This window comes from Lycorma delicatula, chromosome 2 (genome assembly GCF_047948215.1).
Source record: "Lycorma delicatula isolate Av1 chromosome 2, ASM4794821v1, whole genome shotgun sequence".
Taxonomy (NCBI): domain Eukaryota; kingdom Metazoa; phylum Arthropoda; class Insecta; order Hemiptera; family Fulgoridae; genus Lycorma; species Lycorma delicatula.
In genome coordinates this window covers 19,918,400-19,942,686 of record NC_134456.1, presented here as the reverse complement: position 1 = coordinate 19,942,686, position 24,287 = coordinate 19,918,400, and the positions used below count along the sequence as shown (strand labels likewise).

General features: G+C 29.2%; 1 protein-coding gene across 5 annotated transcripts in view; it reads right to left on the bottom strand.

The window, feature by feature from the left end:
- The window catches only part of nej (CREB binding protein nejire), a 162,103-nt gene that overhangs the window by 84,349 nt on the left and 53,467 nt on the right, over positions 1 to 24,287 (bottom strand). For all 5 annotated transcript variants that reach the window (XM_075358428.1, XM_075358430.1, XM_075358429.1 and 2 more), the window contains 6 exons: positions 23,695 to 23,975; positions 13,608 to 14,006; positions 10,380 to 10,599; positions 5,379 to 5,513; positions 4,339 to 4,628; positions 1,424 to 1,581 (listed from right to left, as the gene is read on the bottom strand). In XM_075358428.1, coding sequence (XP_075214543.1) covers positions 1,424 to 1,581; positions 4,339 to 4,628; positions 5,379 to 5,513; positions 10,380 to 10,599; positions 13,608 to 14,006; positions 23,695 to 23,975 — 1,483 coding nt within the window. The remainder of the gene's footprint in view (positions 1 to 1,423; positions 1,582 to 4,338; positions 4,629 to 5,378; positions 5,514 to 10,379; positions 10,600 to 13,607; positions 14,007 to 23,694; positions 23,976 to 24,287) is intronic.

Below are 24,287 nucleotides of genomic sequence, written 5' to 3'. Positions count from 1 at the left end.
TTAAACAATTGTGTTCTAAAATTGGCAATTTCAGCAAAGTAAAAATTTGTTAAATATACAATGAAAAATGAGTATAAAGACAACAGGAACTATGACTTATAATAAGCATGCAAAAAAGACCCTGTGAAGCACATCATACACATGCAAATTATTGAGAGTTGGCTGTGTTTCTATAAAAATGTTTTAGTTATTTAATCGAAATCAACTCTTATTTTTTAAATTACTATTGACCCTTCTCTACATCCTGTATTGACCTTGATTCTAATAACCACTACTTTCATGATTTTTCTTTGACATAAAATGAAACGAACGTAAGTCTAGAAACAAAAAAATTTTACAAAATTGGGTGAAACTTCAGTATTTAAATACTTATCTCATAGATTACATTTTTAATGTAAACTAATGAACAGAGAGAGCTATGCATTTTTACTAACTATATTATTTCTAGATAGTTTTAATATATTTAACATCCATAAAGATGAAACCAACAACTGATATACAGTATTAATTTGTTACATCTAATACAAAGAGATTCAATAATAGTTACAGCAACAAATAAAATAAAAAGCATGGTTCAAATAAGCATACAGTCAAGTTCTAAATTTTGTATAATTAATAACGATACTCATACTGTAAAAATTAAGTCCAGTAAAACAATGAAGCGTAAAATAAATAAATTCCTAATACTAACTTATATTAATATATGCATGTTACAAAAATAACACCATGATTTAATACACATTATTGTAGAGAAGGGTAATAGAATTTTTATTTAAACAAGATATAATGAAAACCCATAATAATAGCAACAAGGGCCAATAATGGCTCGTAAATAAATCATCACAGTAACTAAAAAATAGATAATTTAAAAGATAATTCACTATAAACATGTTTAACATAAGATAGGTAGTAATATTCTCTTAATATGACAAAACTAGTGAAAAAATCAGAAACATCGTTACTGACATTTCCAAAAAAAAATTTATTTTTCTTAGCATTTTTTGAATAAACTGTATTCCACAAAATGATTCAATTTGAATTGATTCTCCTGAACAAACAATACATTATAAAAAATTATTTTTTTATAAAATGAAAATAATAATCCTTAACTGCAGAAAGTTTTGAAAATGTAATCCACCCTTCCTTGACATGAAAATAACATAATTATGGTCACAAAATCTTGCTCAACATATTTACTTTTAACCTTAGCCTAGTTCTGAACCAACAGTTTTAGTTTGGCAATTAGAGTAACAAAAACGAAACAAAATTTATTTCATTTCATTTATAGTATATGCATATCACATTAAAAGAAAATTTAAGTAAATTTCAAACTTAATGCTTTAAAAAATATGAGAATTAATCACCAAAAGTTTATAAATGTAATGAACTGAACTAAACATATTTTTATACGTTATAATCATACCTGTTCTGATAGCTGTAATATTTGGCATCACGAGGAATTGTACATAGCTGCTTTCCATAGCAGCATAACACCTGCGGATTGAATGTGTACTGACGGCCACAACAATATCCGAGGGCTTGCATCACAGGATCTATTTCCTGCTCAAATACTTCAGACAGCTAAATAAAGAATAAAAAACCTACATTAGAAAAATGTAACAACTTTTTAACAGACTATATAGTACAGAAATATAATTATGTTAGAGATTAATTTAATAACGGATAATTTCAACATGTCATTTTCATTAAATAATTTGTCATTTCACAAAAAAGTAATTAATACAATTCTATAGAACAAGTTTAACTTCTTTACACATTTTTTTCAGTCAATTATATATACATATTTAAATATATGTATTAACATAAATTACTATAATAATAATTTTATAATTTATTTTCAATTTAATAATATAAAACTGTAAAAATGAAATGATACGGTGAAACCTTTAGATTTTGCAAGTTTATCTAAACATAATGAAGCAATATTCAAATAGTTAATAATTAAGCCTACAATTCATTCCTAAACATGGCAGGTTAGACGTGAATTAGTGAACAATTACACTTTAATGAAAAATAAGGAGTAATAATTTGAAAATCAGGACATAAAAATTATATACCTGACCTTTAATTAACTAGACAACCTAATTAATAACTATAATTTGGACCTCAGTAATTACTATATAAGTGAAGAAAGATGTACATGATTAACACAAAACCCATTTTTTGCCATCAGTCATCAACTGGTTTAATGTTTTTCTCCAGTCCTTCTCTTCTATGTTTCTAATTTAATTTCAACATATTTTATTTATCAACATCTGTTGTTTTTCTACAAAGTGTGACTACTTTACAGCGACCATATTTTTTCTATTTCAATATTGATCGAACAATTTTTACACAGTATTAATTTTATTTCTGAGATGTCTATATTTTTCTTCCATCATTTTTAGAATTTATGTGCAGTAAATAATTTTATATCTTCTACATTCATCCGTCAATTATCTCCTACCTTAATTACTTTCTTTTAACCCTAAATAATAAATTTTATACAGCGTGTCCCATATAAAACGCAACCCATCAATCACTCATCCATGAAATTTCAAAAGTCAAGCTTACTCCCCTATTCGTTACTGAAATGGACTCATCACACATCTGAACATCACAGTGACGCAGTAGAACACTACCGATAGTAACAACAATGCAATCATAACGTTCAGTGTATTGCTAGAGACAAGATGGTGTTTTCGCTAGATGAACGTGTTTTCATTGTTGATTCGTACTTCAGTACGAAATCAGTGGTTGCAGTGCAAGATTTGTTTCGCCATAAGTACCCATATAAACCAGCTCCAGTTTTAAGGCTCATACCTTAAAACATCAGTATTAAGGTTAGTTGCAAAATTTAGAGAGACTGGTTATGTTAATAACAAGGAACACAAAAGATCTGCATCAGTGTCGAATACAGATACAGTCACTGAAATCAAAGACCGATTACTCGCCTCGCCAAATAAATCGATCAGACGTTTGTCTGCTGAAATTAATTTGTCTAAATCAGCTGTTCATCGGGCGACCAAACAATTACAATTACGACCTTATCGCATTCAAACGGTTCATCAACTTCTTGGGCTCGAAAAAGAAAAACGGCTACAATATTGTCAACGGTTCCGTCGATTTCTGCGTAAGGGAATTAATGTTATGGATTCGTTATTTTCACAGATGAAGCACGATTTCATTTGGATGGCTACGTAAACAGCCAAAGCAGTCGAATTTGGAGTGCTGAAAATCCCCACGTTTACCACGAAAAACAATTACACCCACAGAAGTTGGGCGTGTGGTGTGCGATATCGCGGAAGAAAATAATCTGTCCTATTTTTTTGAGTACACCATTAATGCAGAACGATATCAGGATATTTTATTTCAGTTCATTGCACTCTTAGAAGAGGAAGACAGACACTGCTGGCTACAACATGATGGTGCGACATCGCACTACACAGGTTCAACTTCTGATTTCGTTGAGGAATTCTTTGGTAATCGTGTTATTGGTCGAGGCTTGTGGCCATCAAGATCTCCAGATCTGACTGCGGCGGATTTTTTTCTATGGGGTTACCTCAAAAGAAAAAGCCTACAGCAACAAACCACAAACACTTGAACAATTGAAAGTCAATATTGAACAAGCTGTATTAAATATCCAACCACATTCTGAAAAAAGTTGCAAGAAACGCTGTAAAAAGAATTGAAGCTTGTATTCAAGAAGATAGCGGCCACTTCCAACATTTACTCTAAATGTAAGGTAATGGATGGTAATAATAAATATTACATTTACATTTACATTTACACATGCCTTTTTATCATTTCACTACCTACCAATATAAGGTTGGGTTGCGTTTTATATGGGACACCATGTATGTATGTATGTATGTATGTGTGTGTATATATATAGTTACTAATAAAATAGCAATTTAGGGAAAGAAATTAACTGAAATGTAACTTAACACAGTGCTACAAAAAAATAAGGATTCAGAAAATACATACCACGTACTTCGAATAAAACTTTTAATCTCTGATTATTAATAATGAGGTCCTACAAAATACACTTATTTAAAGATCAATGAAGCAAAACATTGAAAACTTCATCTGCAGTTTCACTACAAACAGTAAACAAGTAAACAACTATTTTTAATGCTCTAAGGTCATGAATTAAAAAAAAAACTCCAGCTGAAGGCACATATTTAATGACAAGGCATTATATTATCTATAAAAAAAACAGCATATAAAAAATTTTTACAGCTTATTATTCAAAAATTAAAAGCTTAAATATTTGAATGCAAAAGGAAGCAGCAACAGAATACACTTGAATACTGAAAAAGATAAATTATCACATACCTTTGTACAATATCTATAAACACGTGATGTTTTTCTGTTGAACAACCATGCATTGTCAAACATAAGCCACACATCATCTACATACTCCCATGGGTCTGAATACTGCCCAGTATCCAGTTTTCTTTTAACAGTAGAAAGATCCATTGGCCTCTTGACTATATCAAAATAATTAGGAATTCCAAGAGATTGAGGATCTACTGGCTGCCGGAATGGTAAAGACTCCGGATCCTGTCTATATAATTTTTCTAAAGTTGGCATTAAAGCTTGTCGTAATTCATCGGGTTTAAACACTGAAACAACAAAACATGTGCAAAATGAATATTTAATAAAATTTATTGAACAGAATTTTAAAAAATTGAACTGATCATTTATTTAAAACAGAAACTGAAATAATAAAAAAATTGAGAGGATGTACATAAATATATTAAAAGAAAATTTATATAAATATTGGAAAGTTATGAATTCTGTTTTATGAGAAAAAGGCAACTAGTGACTATTTTAATACAATGCAAAATACATTGTAATACATTTAACACAATTTATTAAAAAAAAAAAAATTGTAATGAATCCTGTGCAAGTCAGTAACTCCTTGTAACACAATGAAAAGGTGTCTGTTAAAGGTTTATCTCACCACTCCTCTCTCCTGCTTTTTACTAATAATCCTTTATTCCTTCTTCTTAACATGAATACCATAAAAATTAAATCAATCACTGCCCTGGTCCCATCTATGCTGTTAGGCTGGCACCTTTTAGTAACTGATATGACAACATTTATTGGGACCCAGCTGGGTGACGAACATTCATGTTTGAAAGTGTATAACTACCAAAGGTTGTCTTCTAGTCAGATATTGCAAAACAAGCCATCCAGTGGCTGAGGTGCCTACTTGACAAAGCCAAATTTTCTATTCCTCATAAAACCTGATGTTAAAAGTTTAGTGTCAGTAAATGAATGGAAAAGTTAATATTCAGAACCAATGTAAAAAGACAGAGACTAATAATTAACAAATGTGATTCATTTTATGCATTTTACAGGCTACTTACAGCATTTGCTTTTCTTTGTTCCACCCTCAACACTAGCACCCCCTTGGATAGGCTCAGGAACAACAGGTGGTTTTACATCAACAGTCCTGTTTTCAGGAAGAGGAGATCTTGGTTCTTCTTTTATTTGTATTTCATCTGTAACAATGTTTTTTTATATTAATTAATCTATTCAATCATCTGTATGATTAGAGCAAAAAAAAAAAATATTATTCAAATTTGTTTTAATGTTTCCAGTCAAATTCCAAGCCTTATAAACTTCTGAATACATGTAAATAGTTAAGTATAAAGGTAATTTCAATTTAACCTTCACAAACACTAGAGTTATAGTAAGATGTCTAATTCTTTCCCTCACAAATAACATTGGAGAAAATTATTGGAATTTCCATTGAAATTCAAATTTCGTCAATATATGAAGGCTGTTTGGAAAGTAACCTCTGTCTGACTATAAATAAAAAACTTGCATAGATGAAAATATTTTATCACATACAACTTAAAACTACAGCTTTCAACTATTTTTAAACATAGTCACCATTTAAATTCAAGCATTTGTCATAGCTTTTCTATAATTTACAAATACCTTTTTCGTAAATTTTAGCCGCCTGGATTCCTATCCAACCTTTCATGGAATTTTAAAGTTTGTCTTCGTCATCAAAGTATTGTGACACAAGCCATTTCTTCACGTGAGTAAAGATGAAAATCACTCAGCGCCAAGTCCGAACTGAAAGGAGGATGATCAAGAATGTCCCGTACGAATTGATTCAGAAATTCTTGAGTTCTTCGAGTACTGTGAGCATGAACGTTGATATGCAACAATACCCGATCAGAGTATACTGCGTCGTTTGTTCTGGATGGCTTGCTCAAGTTTCTTCAAAGTTTTACAGTAGACTTGTGTCAAATAGCTTACATAATAGCACTTCGATTATGAAGACAAACTTTGAAATGCCATGAAAAGTTGGCTAGGTACCCAGGCGGCAAAACTGTATGAAGAAGGTAATTAGTGAAACGCTATGACAGATGCTTGAATTTAAATGGCGACTATATTTAAACATAGATAAAAGCTGCAGTTTTAAGTTGTATATAATAAAATATTTTTATCTTTTCAGTGATTTAATTGTAGCCAAATGGAAGTTACTTTCTGAACCACCCTTGTATATACATATATTTAAATAGTATATAATAAAATATTTTTATCTTTTCAGTGTTTTAATTACAGCCAAACAAAGGTTACTTTCTGAACTGCTCTCGTATATACATATATATTAATTTATATTTAACTGATCAACCCTAAGTATAGAACAATTCAAACAGGATGAATTACCTTATTTTATTACATAACAGAAGCGCTATCGTGAATTTGATTCACATCATCAACTGTATACATTTTATATATATATTACAAAACCATCAAACACTTACCATCAATGACAACATACCATCCATTTTAATTTTATGTTAAATATATTGTATTTAATTTTATGTTAAAAATATTTTTAAACTAGATATTATTTTTTTTAATTTAATTTAATTTATCATACTTTAAAACCATAAAAAAATTTAAAACCATTTATTTTAACTAAAAATTACAATCCCAACAAGAGATAAAAACATAAAATATAAAACTTTTTTTAAATATAAAAAAATGTTTAAAATTAATTAAAATAATTCATAAATATATTACACATATTAATTAAACTGCACATGATTTTTCTTTACATAAGTTTTTAGGTTAGTTTGCTTATTTTCGACTTTTAATTTTAATTAATTAATATTTGTAATTTTAAACAAATTTTTATATTTTATGTTTTTATCTCTTGTTGGGATTATAATTTTTAATTTAAATAAATTGTTTTAAATTTTTGTATAGTTTTAAAGTTAAATTTAATATAAAAACTAAAAAAAAAAAAAATGAATTGGTTTAAAAATATTTTTAACATAAAATTTTAATGAATGGGCGGTGGTATTGTTGTCATGGATTGTAAGTGTTTGATGGTTTTGTAGCATATATATATATATATATATAAAATATATGCAACTGATTATGCGAATCAAATTTGCGAAACCGCTTCTTTTAATATGAAATAAGGTAAGTGTCATCCTATTTCAATTTTTCTGTACTTAGGGTTTGTTTATCTATTAAATATATATTCATTTGTATTGGCACAGAACAGTATGGTTATTAAAAGAATTGCTTTAAAAAAAATATATATATATATGCACATACACACACGGATGTATAACTGTTTATAGCATTCAACCCAAGTAGAATAAAAACAGAACTTCATGAATTCCCCAAATAATTATCGTTATGTTGGTAAAGAAATACTGGAAATCTTAAAATGAAAAAAAAACAAAAGAATTTCATTAACTGATTCAACATTTAAGAAACAAATTATTCAATTTATAATACATTAAAAACACCATAACTTACTAAATTATTATGGCTTTTTTTTATATCAATTCTAGTAGTGAGTTCATTGTTTGATTATTAATGAATGATACTGTTAAACATGACAACTGCTGGTATAGCGACTTTATAGTGCATTTGGTTGTAAATTCATTGAACAGTACAGTTGCTGTAAGATACTGTAAAGTTATGCATCAGTATTTTAATAACAGTTGTATTTCAGAATAATAAATGTTTTTTATGTAATTAATTAATTCAGTCATTTATTTGATTAAAATTAAAAAAATAATAATTCAAATTTTTAGAAATGTTATTGCACCAAGCCTTACTAAAATCTTCTTATTACATGTGCATTATCAGTATAAAGGTAATAATTTAATCTTCACAAACCTTTTCAAAATACAGTATTTTTGAAAATAATGAAATTTTTGAGTTAATGATTTTAAAATTACTAACTCAAAAATCCAGATCTTTTATTTGAAAAAACATGTGCTTTTGCTGGATGCGTAAGTTGAAGAAAAAACATGTATGCTTGTTAATATCCAAAAACTGGTATGTTTATATTTTTATAACTTGCATAATTAATACTTGTGAAGTAGGTTGTAATTTATCTAAAATTACACTTAACACACTGCATTTTAGATTACCTAAAATATATTTTACTTTAGTATTCTATTTACTTTTTACTGTTGTAGAGGCTGTATTCAGTAATCCATTTTACATTTTACTTATACAGTAATTTAATAATGATTAAATGAGTAACTTTATTTAGAAAAAAAATCATACTTGTACAATTAGTAAATATCTAGTAATTAATATGTCTTCCTTTATTCTTAATCACTTCGCATAGATGATTTGGTATCAATTCAACAAATGTGCTACACATTTTTTTTTTGATTTCTTAATTATGAAACCATATGATATTATTGCTTTAATGAGGTCAATTTTTATGGTACAATTCATTTTTGAGAGTCATTTTTCGACTATTGCCAAAACATTTTTAATTGGGTTTAAGTCTGGGGAGTTTCCTAGCCACACGAGCACTTTAATGTTTCATTCATTGAAAAACGTTTCCACTTTTTTGGCAGCATGGCACAGCATCAAATTTTATTTGAACCCTCCTTTCCTTCAGAATCTTGATCTATCCATCACTTTTCAAAACCATCTACTGGAAGTACTGAAGAGGAGCCTTCAAATGTGAAACAAATTTTTCAATATTTTTTCCTACGTATGTTTGATTGTTGGATATGAGCTGGCGATGTATTTTCATTTGATGCTTTTCTAACATATGGAACCCTTCTCCCCTGAACCAAAAATGTTACTCGTTGGAAAAGATAACATTTCTCCGGTCTTCTCTAGTTCAGTTAGCACATATTTTGGCCCACAAGAATCTCTTTTTTCGCACATTACTGGTGTTATTAAAAGCTGCATTTTAGCTGGCTGACGAGCTTTCCATCCCACTGCAAGAAGTCTGTGTCTAATAGTTGTATCATGTAAATATGTTTTACTGGGTGGTAATTCTCAATTTAAGTCCACAGAAGATAATTTTGGATCAAGTTTACTTTTTTAACTAATTACCTAACAACTATTCTTGTGTTGGAGTAGTTTTTCTTTTATCACCACGTTTGCCTTTCCTTTGAAGTGAAAAGGAACCAGTTTCTTTAAATTGTTTTAATAATATTCAGTGAGCCTAATCCAACACCATACTTGGAAGCTATCTGTTGTTGTGTCAAACTAGTATGCTTAGAAAGAGAAACAATTTTCAAACTCTTTCATTGAGTTTTGTCCATTGTCATACACTCAAGACAGACAGAAGAAAAAATACAAAAATACAATTTTGTAATAAAATTTATTTCAAAAAACACGAAATCACTTGTGAAGTTGTAAAAAAACTTTTACAAAACGCTATTTATAACATGAAAATTGTTTAAATAACCAAAGAACAATAACTTCACATTGCACAATAACTTCACATTTAATTTCACTTAAAGAATAGGTGGTGTCAAGCAGTGAAGCCACCACATAGAAGTAAACAAAAAAATTCCCTGTGTTCAGATTAATTTGCATGCTACTATACAATACCAGCTTCATTAAATGAACTTATGAAAAAAATGTGTAAACAATAAAGGAGAAAAAGTTAAATGTAGGAACAAAACATGTAAACTGACATCCAGGTAAACTAATGTTTATATATTAATTGGTACAATACATTGTCAAGATTGCCAAAATTATCATCATTTGTATGACCTTTCAAATTCTTTTGATTGCATTTAACGATTAATTATGTAAGTGGTTTAAAATTTTAATGGGTTAATTAAATGAAGTAAATATGTTGAGTCAGTTGGGACTTTTTTAAAGGACATAATACCTGGAATACTGTAGGAATGTTGGTCCTACTCCTACAATAATCTGGGTGTTTCCACAAATGCAATCATAAAAGAAATGTATTCAGAGAAATCTATATGAATAAAGTAAATCGGTATTAATTTCATGAAAACAAAAATTTAACTGATAAAATTCAATAAACAATTTTTTTTTGTTTTAGGGTACATGATTCTAATACAAATTTCACCTTCACTTCAAAATTAATTAATTACCTTTAACAGTTGTGTCGTCATCCATCGGCTCAGTCTTGATTTCATGTTTAAGTTTGCCACAGTCATTGCTTAAATTATTCATGGCTGCTCCTTTACCTCCACCTCCATCTCCCCCTTGACTACTTTCTACTTCCTCCTCTTTAATACTGCCATCTTCTCTTTCACACTTTACACCATCTAGTTTTCCTGCGTTTGCATTTGATGGAGGAGAATCATCATCCTTAATTAAATGAAAATTATTCATTAAAATACATCAGTAACCAATCACAGTTTTTAATAATGTAAATGGTTAAGTCCAATGAAGCTTACATCATATATTACATGAACTAAAAAAGTACAATCTAAAGCATTAATCCAATTTTAAGTATGAATATTAATGGTAAAATGAATTGTTTTTTTATTTTCTATTTCTATTGTGTACTTTGCAATCTGTTAAAAATTATTAACAGTAAGAAACCCCAAGGTCCAATGAAATGAGGGTGAAACATGACATAAATGAAGTGTAATATTGCACACTCAGGTTGATGAGTACAAAGATGTACAGCTACTTGAACTACATTCACCAAAGTACATCAGTATCCACAGTCTAGTATTCAAATCCATGTAAAAGTAAGGATACTTCGAATTTGAACCTCAGAATCTTTGTTTCTGAAAATCAGCTATTCTGCAATGACAATTTTACCACTAGACCAATCCAGTGGATAAAATACAATCTTTGACTATTACTCAGTCAAATCAAAGCATTAATTAACAGCATAGTACACTGACTAGCTACCTGTTCCTAAATATATATATTTATACAGGGAGGACAATTAATTCATGTCTATACAGAACATAGGATTAAATAAATATAAAATCCAACAATTCTGACAAACAGAGAAATTTTAATTATTTCTCACACTGAAATCCCCAACTTATGAATGAAAAATTCTCTTAATATATAGTTTAAAAAAAACCCTTTATTAAATATATTGAACAGTATTTGTTACATGGAATAATATATTTCCAAAATGGTTCAATTTTCTTGTGGATATATCATGTTAGCATGCTATAGAAAGCTAAGAATAAGTAGTTCACCACTCTCTTTTTCATACAATCAAATATACAATTGCATTGTTACATCATATATTTTTTAAGTATAATTATAAACCAGGACAAAAGGGCTAAAAAAACAAATTACTGTATCCGTTTTGTGCTGTGAAACAATTCAAAAAGTAGATGTGGGTGGTTTAATTTGGCCACTGTAAAATATCAACATAAAAGAATCTGTAGGAAGAACTCATTTTAAATAATCACAGAACGCAACTTTTATGAATATTTGGTACATAAGGAAGTAGGGAAAATAAATATTTAGAAAAAACAATATTTCTAAGTAAATAAAATATTACTCATCGCAATAATAATAATCCTAGACAAAAATAATCATGGTTTACACTAGGAAAATGCCATAGACAAAATGACAAATTCACGTGAGTAGAAATATCTCTTCCACTAATAAAGAAAGTAAAAGTACATCTAAGTATTATTAAAATACAAATTGCAAGAAGTTCAAAATTCACATAACATCTATTGGAATAGTGTATTATGTTCTCCTAAGAGGGAAGCTAATTCAAGGGAAACTGTATAATTCCACATAAAAAACCAATCTTGTATTCTAAGAAAAAATGCCATGTCTGAAAAAATTTGAATCTGGAATCTTTCAGATGAAACGTAGAAAAGCAATGGGGGTGAGTGAAATGGTAGATTCACTGACCTTACATAGACAGTAGTCAAGAATTTAGCTACAAGTTAGATAAAAACAACTGCTTTCCTAAAGAACTGGAGAACATATTTTGATTGAAGTTGTTCTCCTGCTTTTTCAAATCCTTATTACTGATATCTATAACTGAACTTACTGTTGAGATAGTATTTAATTTAACCTTAATATTTTTGTTTGAAGCCATGCTTTCTAAGTCATTCTTTTATTACAGGAGTATTCTCTGTAGTTACTCACATATATCTCATATTACATATTAATTTTTTATTTATAAAATAATTTTCTCTTGCTTCATCTGCCACTTTAAAATATGTAAATCATAAATGAAGACAATGTTTTTATTTCCGCTGTAGAAAGTGTGACAGTAGTGCAATATGAAAATTAATCTCATATTATTAATACACAAGACATTCACAATATATAACATAAAAAAAACATCACTGGGAACTGTGTGAATAGGAAAAGGGAGTACTTTGAAGGGGACAAGGACTAATAATCTGTAAAAAAAAAATAATGTTCGGTTATTTTCAGAACAGACCTCATATTGTATTAAATAAAAAAGAATAATTAGCAATTATTAATTTATTATCGTTCTAATTGAAGGAGAAAATCTAAGCAGAATGGTTTACTTATCTATCACAATATTGTGTTAATAATAACAACAAGGATGCTGATGATGATATTTAGGATCATTTTAATAGTCAGAGTGATTAAAATAAACTACGCAATAAAATGATCAAAAAGATAATTTTACTGTAGTGGATTTTAATAACACTGAAATTTTTATGAAAATTAAATGTATCCTAGAAAGAGAGAAAAATTTGTATCTGTGAGTGAAAAGAATATAAAAAACAAATAGCTGAATATAAATGTTGCATGATGGTAGCTGATGAAAATACCTGATAACAAACAGATTATGCTAGACATCTGAATAAATGTTATATTGAAATGCACCATAACATAGTTAAATACCACATTATAAAGTTCTTGGTTAAAAATATTTTTCTTTCCTACTCTTATATGGTTTTATTATTGTAAATTAATTCTTTTTTCTTTATTGGAATCTTGTCTCATATATATGGGATAACACTGTGCTTTATTATTTATTGTCTTAGTGAAAAAACTGAAACCATTCAGTGAAACTGCTATAATTCAATACAAAAAAAAAGAATGATTAAGTGATAGAAAGCAAAATTATTTTTAAGCAACTTCACTTTGAAAATAATGAATTCAATGGTATTTTTGGACCAAAAAAGTGTTATTTCATTATTATATTTTCAAAATACCGGTTATATTTTCTCCACCTGATGATTATTTTTTAACAATTAAACAATTTTTTTTACTATAATTTAATGTAACTTTTCCTTAATCAAAATAAGAACAATTTAATACATTCCTTTTACTTTACAATGAATGACCCCTATTATTTTATAAGGATAAATCTAATGATAAGAATATAAAAACTGAATTACCCTTGAGAGTGCAGCACTGTTAATGGCTGCCAACTGGCTTGAAAAGCTATTTGATGAAGACGTTGAACGGGCCGGTATCGTGTAACCACCACCCTTGCTGTGCTGAAGAGATATGCTCTGGGGAGATGAAGTCGGGGATGGAACTGATGGGGGTGGTTGCGGAGCGGGAACTGATGGAGTCGCTGTCACAGGACTTTCCACTGGACCAGATGTTGTTGTTTGTGCACTTGGGGTCGGGGTGCTGCTTGTCGTTACTTGCTGACTGGCAGTAGTGACAGTAGAGGCAGTAGGGGTAGTTGTTACCTGCACAGGTGGCTGTGAATTGCTTGGTGACGGGAACTGAGGGAGTGCAAACGCAGGCGATGTCTGGGGAGCTCCAGGTAGCCTTGTCTGCTGGAACTGCAAGAAATATAAGTAACTTGGTGACTCAAACATACATTTACCTGTTCATAATTATACATATATTAATTCACAATTCAAAACCTAAAATTTAACATACAAAATTCATTAGTTCACTAATTTCCTCTACGAAAACAAAAGAATGATAATGAATAATAAAGAAAACTAAAGATGATGAATCAACATTTAGCACAAATAATCTATGTTCATATTTTTGTTATGTACTATAAAAAATGTAATGGATAACAAAGTTCTTAAAGTGTTGTTATATTCCCGTTCATTTAACAATAAAAAAAAATAATAAATCAGCAAATATATACTATATAACTAAAAAAATAATTGGTGAAAATCTGTTAATTGAATGAATAAGCCAGCAGTTAGTTCAGAAAATGCATTCTACACAATTTTAATGAGCTCAATTGCAGAATAGGGTTGGTTTATTTTAACTGCAATTAAAAGATACATACAAGTCCTACACTAACTTGAACATTAATTTCTAATACAATTGCCAATATTTAAAAAAAAAACGAAATCATTTTCAAAATAAATAATCAAGAATGAAATTCAAATTACCATAAGTTCAAAAATGCTTCTTTAGTATGTACATCATAAATTAACAATTATATAATCCAACATTTAAGGAATATTTTTTTACATTTACGATTACTAGAGAAAATAATAAATCAATAATATGATCAATAATAGATCATTTAAAGTTATAATGTCAAATCAAACAAAGACCCCTAAAAAATGGTTATATATTTTTATTTAAGAGAGGCCATCAAACATTGACATTGTAAAAGAAAACTGCTCATAAAAATGTACATTTTCTATGACTGCTGCCTGTGCTCATTTTGCTTTACATTTTCTGGACAGTTTATCCAGCAAATGCAAATTAGTGAAGTGAATTGACACATGTAAAATATTGGTACTGTGTATTTCATTTTTTGGAACAGATGAGGGAGTAGGAGGTTACTTAGAATGTGGTATATTTTAAAGAAGCTGGATTTAATGAAAATATTTCTTATTAAAGAAAAATCATTGGAAATACAAAATTGATAATTAATATAAGCTCATTCCCATCTCTAAAAATCTCACTTGTATGAAATGGTCAAACTTTAAAAATTTCAATATATTTTCATTTTATTTGATCTTTATTAATTTACAATATTTATTAAATGGTCTGCCATATTAGATAAACCTAATTTATTATTTTTTTTATTTCTATATTGTTCAAGAAATCTAGTTTTAAAGCATTTATTTGTTTTTCCTGTGTAAATGATACCACATCATAACATTTAATTTTATAAATTAACAGCTTGTTTATTTTATAATTATTTTTGTTTTTTAAATATTTTGTCTTATGTGTTGTTTGTAGAGTAGTTTTATGTTGTTATTGTGTTTTGATAGTTATATTTTTATAAACAATTAAAGTAGATCATATCAATTTTCAACCGCTATATGTTTTATGATGTTTATTTCATCATTTAACTTTTCTTGTTATTATATGTGTGTTTGATTGCTCTATTAATCATATTTGTAAAGTGTTCATTTTATGAGGCCAAGGGTTATTCATTCTTTATGACTTGTTACACTGTTAGATGTAGATTTTCTACATACTGATATTTCAATTTGGTTGTCCTTATTTATTTTGATATTGACACTTAAATAATTTAACATTCGTTTATCTATTTCAAATGAATTTAAAATTTTCATTATAAGAATTTAATTTAATATTAGATTGTTTATTACCAGGTTATAGCTGTAGCCCGTTGGTAAAAAGACACCATCTCCATTTTTACAACTTCACAGTAGAGCAGTTTTGAATTTTTGAAATTTGCTTTTTCTAATTTCTTTTGCTGATCACCATCCTTCCATCAATACTTTTTTTAGGTCTAGTTTAATAGATGCTATTACATATTTATTAATTTTTGTTTAATTTTTTTAAAAATGGACATCATATCCTGTCATTTGTGAAAGAAAAGCATTAAGTCTGAAGAAAATTGTCTTTTATTTTGCAAAAAAAAAAAAATATTTTTGATAGCATGCAACATAACATCCTGATTGTTTCGTCTAAGAAGACAAATAAATTTAGCAATAAAATGGTTGTACATTGTTACAACAAGTAAAAGGTAATTAAAATTATTATAAAATTATTTTGCTCATACAATACAACATAATATTATTGTTACGGATACTCAAAAAAATTTACAAAGAACTAAAAAATATAATCATTCTTCAGTAGTAATATTATCTACTGTATAAAAGTTTAAAAAAATTCAAAAATTAATAATAAAAAATGATTAATTAGTAGAAAATCTACAACATACTCAAATACAATTTAATAATAAAATTAATATTCTAAACAAAATCTTTTATTATAAATAATTATTTCCTCTAGTCTTCATCACTTTCTTCTTCAGGGAAACCATTTACTTCACTGCAGTTACATATATTACTGCAGTTACAATCACAGTGTCATCTGTTTTATGTAAACACAATCACAATGAGTTAACAGGTCTTTGTATTTTATTAGTGATATCAGTTTTAGATTGACTCTAATGACATCAAGTATGTCTGGAAACTTGATATAATTCTTTCTCAAATTTCTTGGTAAATTAACTAAAAGAAATTCTTTGTCAACATCAGTTTCATATTTATGAAATAATTCACCAATATTTTCTTGCTAATTTAAATGTGAACAAATTGTGACATCAGTATTGGCTGCTTCTTAAAAAATTTCCCATAAATAAACGGAGATATTTTACCGCAAGTGATTTAAAATTCTTGCAATCATGTAATTCCATATTGCAAACATAATACTTTCTTGAACATTGGTGAATAGCTGCTGCCAGCCAATCCCTAGATGTCAATATCTTGAGTAATTCATTGTTTCGTTCTATCAGCGCATGGACATTGTCCGTTTCCATATATGTATGGTCTTTTAACAAGAATCAATGACTAATAACACATTATCTGTAGATATCGGTGTAAAATGTAGAAAAAAACACATAACAATAACCAAAATTTTGTTCTGCCCATAGCAACTGTCTGACCCTAATATCATTTCTTCAATTTCTGAATTAGGAATGTTTTGTTCAGCCCATTTATGAATGCAAGAAGCTATTTCATTCCCACTACATCCTGCCTTAGTTTCATCCCACATCATACAGAATGAAGTCAATGACTGGAATCATAAATTTTGAAATTAAACATCTGTAACTTCATGAAGTAGACAATTTTGGTGTTTCTTAGCAGTGTAGTGTTGATAAACATTTTTATAAATCAGATGTTAACACTTGGCTGTTTGGCATCTTGAGTACCGCTTCTGTGAGCAAAATAATTTTATAATAATTAATGTTTTTTAATTACCTTTTTCTTTTCATTGTAACTGTATTACAGTATTGTCATTTATTGCAATTACAATAATTTTATTGCACAATTTATTAGTCTCTTGGATGAAACAATCAGGAGATTGTATTGTACTAATATTATCTTTTATGAATGGTATTTTTTAATAAAATATTTTTTTGCAAAATAAGAAATAATTTTCTTCCAACTTACTGCTTTTCTTTCACAAATGACAGGACATGATGTTATTCATTTTTTTAAAAATGTTAAGTACATAGAGAGGTATAAGACATAAATATTTCCATTTTTTTTAAATATAAAACAAAAATTAAAAAAATAAGTAATAGCATCTATTAAAGTAGATCTAAATAAGGTATTTTACTAGAAAAAGTTATGATGGAAGGATGGTGATGGGCAAAGGAAATTAGAAAAGCAAATTTCCAAAATTCAAACAGCTCTACTGTTAAATTGTAATAATGGAGATGATGTCCTTTACTATCGGGCTACAGAATTGTTCTAAGAGGTATATAATGATATCTGCACTTGATATTGTTTACTACAATAAAATTTGTACTTGTAGTCATTTTAAAAGTAGCTATCTTGTTTATTATTCAAAACTGGAGATAGTGGTGTATACTACTGGAAAGAGTACAAAAAATACTATATGGTTCACTCAAACTCATTTTCGACAAAAATGGAGATGGTGTCCCTTTACCTGTAGGTTAGAGATATATAATGAGAATATCATCAACATACAGTGTCCATAATTAAAACTTTTGCATATGAGTGATGCCATGTACTAATTTACTCTCAAAATCCTGTAAATATATTTCTGACATAATATCTGTTAGACATTGAGAAGTGGTGGGAGAACTTGTAATAAGGTTTGGCCGTAACCGATCATTAAATCAAGTCGTGCTTTGCATCTGTAGTGAGAAACATCGCCTCCACTCCGCAAGGAGCTGTGATTAGTATTTGTTATAAGCAACATCGGCTTCACTCTGCCAGCGAGCAGTTCACAATCAGTGCTTTGTTTGTAAGTAACACAGCTCCGCCCATCAGTGAATGTATCATCATTATGTGTACTTATTATGTCTTGTAATTTAGTGAATCTTATTATAAATTAAATATAATTTATCTTATATCAAGTATCTTCATTCTCATACCGGTCCAAAGATTGTTCCAGCCCTAAAATTATCCTATCATTCATTAAACCCAACTTTTCTATGGTCCTCCAGTTGCATTATTTCTTTGTTCCTATTCCTTCAATAGCTGATAGTCGAAATCCTATGAGCAAAGCACTGTGTATAATATTTGTTATTAATTTTAAAATAGTTTTGTTGATGGACATTTCTTATAATAGTGATGATGCCTTTAATAAATGTTGGATCTTCTTGGTTATTTTTTAATTATTTTTATGGTATGGTCTATAGGTATGCTGGGATACATGTTTAGTTATGGCAATAAACTATTTTATTTATTTATTAATTTGTAACCATTCTTTATATTAAAATGTATTAGGTAAAATCATTTTATTACTAAGAATTATATCTGTTATTTTAGATATAACAGGAGACAGATTTAAAACTTATTAAAGGTTACATTGGGATTTTTAATTTATGAATTTTTGGTAGTTCAGTTAATTTAAGAGCAATCAGTTTAAAAGAATAAAATCTAGGATGATATTTTAAATTATTATTATAATTAAATTTGAATTTTTTATCATAATCTGAATTTTTTATTAAAATTTTTATTACTTTTACAAAACAACAACTTAACTTATTATAAATAAAGTATTGTCTAATACATTATATAGATATATATATATATATATTATAATCCCATCAACCCAACGATTGGATTTTCGATTCCCAAAAGTATCATCAATTTTGGAAAAATATATATATATTTTTAAAACAAAATAACATAACACATCTGTCCCAACCTACTTCAATTTTCCTGTGTTTCTATATCTAATTAATCCTTTAGCTGCTATTTGGAGCAAAAAGAAATGACATAAATCAACTATAAAGATTTTTTTTATAATTTTAAAGGCTGACAACATAAAGGAAGCCTCTTTACCTCTTTTTGTCTCTTTTTTAGCCTAGAAATGGCTAATGTTGAATTAATGTACAGAGTACTTAAAATGTAGCAATCGTATATTTTAAAACAAATATATTTAAAAATACTAAACATGTATATTTAAAAATTTTCTATAAAAGATTCTGTGCCAAATTCCAAATCTCCCAGTTTAGACAGTTTCACTAACATTTCTGTTTAAAAAAAAAAAAAAACAAAGTAATAGCAAGAATCATCATAAGGAATGTAGGCAATTATACTCTAAAACAGTTTCTCAAACTATGGTCCGTGAACCACAAGTGGTCTTCGAGGTCTGCCATTGTGGTCCTTCAAAAAAGACAGAAATAAAAATAAAATTCAAATGAATTGTGTATCATGCTATAGTTGAAAATCTCAAAGTGTTTGGAAATTAAACATGGAAATCATTTTTTATTTTTTATTCCAATACTGACATTTTATGAAATTTATTACCTTACCCACCTACCAACTACCCACTCTTACACTCAGCAAAAAAAAAAGAAAAGAGAAGACAGACTATGATGCTTGTTGCCATCTTTTCCCTATATATCTGACACTGTGTCTGTAATGCAGTCAGGGACTACCAGAACTCACAACAGTGGATCTAAGTATTGAATTTTCTTTTCATGTATTTATAACTTTCTTAATAGTTTTGCACCTAGTCTAAGCTACCTGCACAGTGAAATGGTTATGTACATCGTACACCAATAATAGAACATGACTAACTGCATCTTACTCATTGAAGACAAAGGCATGTTTCTGCATTAATTTTTTTAACTTCGGTTTTCCCTGATGACAATATGAAAAATTTTAGATGCCAGTTTTAAAATCCAAGCAAATCAGATTCAGAAATTCATATTACAATATTTATCTAATTTTATTTTTAGTAATCAATCACAAGTAACTTATAACAAATTTTGTGCATTGTTGATTCATCGCTTGTCTCTTACCAGTTACTAATTTTTTAAGTCCTTTTTATAGTAGTGCCCATTATGCAAAATGGAAAACTTTAGAAATCCACATCTTTGAAATCAAAGGAACATGATGATAAACTTCATTTAAGCAGTGCTATTAGTTCAGAAGCTGTATGTGAAGGTAATATCAGTGATTCTAGTGCCATTAAAGAAATATCTAGTGGTAGCTATTAAAATAACAAACCACTTTTGTAAATATACAAGAGTTATTTAAAACATGGATCTTCTTGGTGTGGCAATAAGTGTGAACCAAAACCTCAGTGCATTGTTTTTTATGAAGTGCTTTCAAATAAGGGCATGAAACCAATGAAATTGGAAAGGCACATAGAGATGAAATGCACAAATGTAAGACGTAAACCTGATGAATCAACATGTTGAAAAAATGAATAAAGAAATAAAAGTTGTTTCTAATATAAGTTCAGGGATTAAAAAGGTCTTTGAAACTATATTACAAGCCTTCATTTCGCAAAGAGCAACTACAACAAAACAAAAAATACAGCAAAGAGATAGTAAATACAATATTTAGTAAAAAATTATCTAAGGACATAGATTTAATATCACTCTCAAACAATACAGTTATTCGCCAAATCAAATGACATGGCTAATAACATACAATCTGAACTTAAGTAAGTAGAATCTGAAGTGAATAAAGTAGACGAAAGTCTACTTTATTCACTTCAGATAGAGACAATAGGCATTTCGAATGATGCACAGTTGGTTTGTTATATCAGATACAAGTTTAACAATGCCATTCATGAAGGTGCAAGGGTTTTTTTTCAAGGTCCAATCGGTCGCAAAATAAAAACACAGCTAGCACATAAACATGTCTACAACAATAGCCTCTCCCGCCACGTGTGAAGTGAGTGCAGTAATTTGATTTCTTCAGGCTGAGGGGTGTAATGCAACTGAAATTCATCGACGAATAAGTAATATGTACGGTGAAACTTCAATGAGCGACAGAATAGTCAACAATAGTGCATGAACTTTAAAGCAGGACATGCAGATGTTCATGATGCAGGCGGTCAGGGAAGGAAGCAAATGTCAACTGCACTTGAGCGAGTGCATGAGGCAATTTGAGAAAATCGTCGGTTCACAATTTCTGTACTGTGATTCGTTTCCTGAAATTTCAAGGTCAGCTCTCTACACCACTGTGAGTGAGAGACTTCAGTACAGCAAACTGTGTGCAATGGGTTCCCAAGATGCAGTCAGACAATCACAAAACAATGAGAATGGACGCCTCCCTAACGTTTCTCCAGCGCTACCACAATGACGGAGAAGATTTTTTATACAAAATTGTCACAAGGGACGAGAGACATGGGTCCATTTCAAAACTGAAGAAACAAAAGAACAACCCAAATTGCATTCTCATGAAAACATAGGCGGCTCTGTTCTATGACGAGGGTATTGGAAAGTTGGTACCACACTACGACAAATGTCTAAATCAGGGTGGCAACTATGTAGAGAAATAGCGTAACTATGTAAGTACTTGTTACAAATAGAACATTTTTTATTTTTACTGTGGTTTTAATTTCGTGACCGATCGGACTTGAAAAAAAATAACCCTCGTATATTTATTTTTGAAAACTTTGCCAACTCATATATTCGGAGAACAAGTTCTTAATGAGTACACGTACACATAAGAGCATGAAATTGATGGGGAAAATGTGGAGGTTTTTGTTCAGATGGGACTCGTGTGCTTACTGGTAGGCATAATGACATAGCCAAAGTCGAGATGTGGCTCCTGATGTTACTGGACCTATTTTTCAATCACAGGGAAACCTTGGCAGCCAAAGGTATGTCATCTAAATTTAAAAAAAACTGTGTTAGAAGACAGCATTAAAATAACAAAATTTATTAAGGCATGGCAAAATATTTTCATTTCTTTCATTTCACAGCTTCAGCTTCATTTTGAAGTTCACTGGATTTCACAGGATAAGGTACTCACAAGACTCTTAGAACTAAGAGGAAGTCCTGTTATTTGTTAACAAAATTAACCAAGATTTTATGTCTTTTCTTGCTGGTGACATGTGGTAAGTATATTGGAATACTGTTCAGATGAATTCTCAAACCTCGTGAATTGAATTTCTAACTACAAAGTTCTTTTGACTATTCTCAATGCTTAAGAGGAAACTTGATTTGTGTGACAGTAGTAAAAATCAGAAATTTTTCACCATTTCCAGCCCTAGTCTTTTTTAACTGAAAATGATCCCATTATTGAAAAATAATTATGCAATGACATATGTTTGCATCTTGAAACTCTGAGGTCACAATTTGAAATTTATTTTCCAATGACAAATTTTCAAGAATTTGTGATCCTTTCTACTGGGATTTTGAAAATAGCAAACTTTCATTGAATGAAAGAGAATGACACCAAACTTAAAATGAAGTTCCAAACAGAAGGTAAGGTTAATATCTGGACCTCAACCCTGAAGAAAAGTGAATATAGTGAACTCTACAAGGAACTTTAAAGATTTTAATTCAGTTACTTTTTATGTATCTGAGAAAGGATTTTCGTCACTAACTCAGATAAAAACTAAGTACCAAAATTGGGTTGCATGTGACAATCTCCAACTTCAGCTTATCAACACACATCCAAACACACAACAACTATGCAAGAATTGGCAGGCCCATCCATCTCATTAATGTGAATTTTAAATAAACTAAGATTATCCAAACTCTTAATACCTTTGAATTATTAAATAATGAATATGAATTTTTTTCTATTAACTTAATTACTTAATATTAATATAAATTTAATACTTATAATGAATTTTAATTACTTAATTCTATTTTAAAATATAAGTATAAAGAACATATTAAAATATGCTAAAAAAATTATAAATTTGCTTTCAAATGGAACATGATTAAGGTAGTTCACAGAACTGTTCTGACTTATAAAGTAGTTCCCACTTTAATAGTCAGCAACTAAATATCCAAGGAAGCCATAAAAATGCATAAAAAAAACATGAAATAACATAAAAACTAAATTATGAAACTGCTTATATATCATCCCAAATTACAGCCAGCAGAAATAACACACACAATGAGCTGGAGGCACACAATAGGTTAAATATATTGTATAATAATAATTTAACTTCACTGTGGAATTTAACAAAGAGTAAATAAGGTACTTATGTTTCAAAATGACCAGTATTGAAAATTTTAAATAGTCAAACACAATTAAGATTTTCAAATAGGTTAACACACATTCCATTAACAGAGTAATACAAATAAATTCAATCCTGACAGAAATTGACATCAATTACCTGATGGTTCCCGCTATTAAATTGACTAGTAGTGGACGGTGGAGCTGGGAGAGATGAAGGAGGTACAGAAGGAGGATTCTGTACTGCAAAGGGTGAGAGACCACCAGTGCCAGTGGTTACACCAGTGGTGGTAGGGCTAGGACCAGGTGGTCCGACCACAACAGGTGAAGGCTGAGCTGCTGACACCTGTTGAGCTGATGAAGTAGGAAACTGCATCCGACTAACACTAGTTGCTGGGGATGTTCCTGGCAACGTACTCATATGCTGAATATGCGTTGTACCTGCACAAAAAAAAAATAAATATATCATGGCTGTTTCATACAAACTAAAATTAATGAAGATCACTGACAAATTTCCATCGAAAATCTTGATGGAAATCAATATAATCACTGTCAACAAAATAAACAAAACAACTTCGTGTATTTTAACGAAATACTGAGACTCCAACTGAAAAAAAAATTAAAAGTAAAGTCAATCAATGATGGCATTTCCATATTCAAGGAATTGGGCAAGAAGTTTGTTTCACATATTTACAATAAGTTTTACCGTGTCACTTTGATACAGCTAACAGAAAACAGAAGTGCAAACCCTGA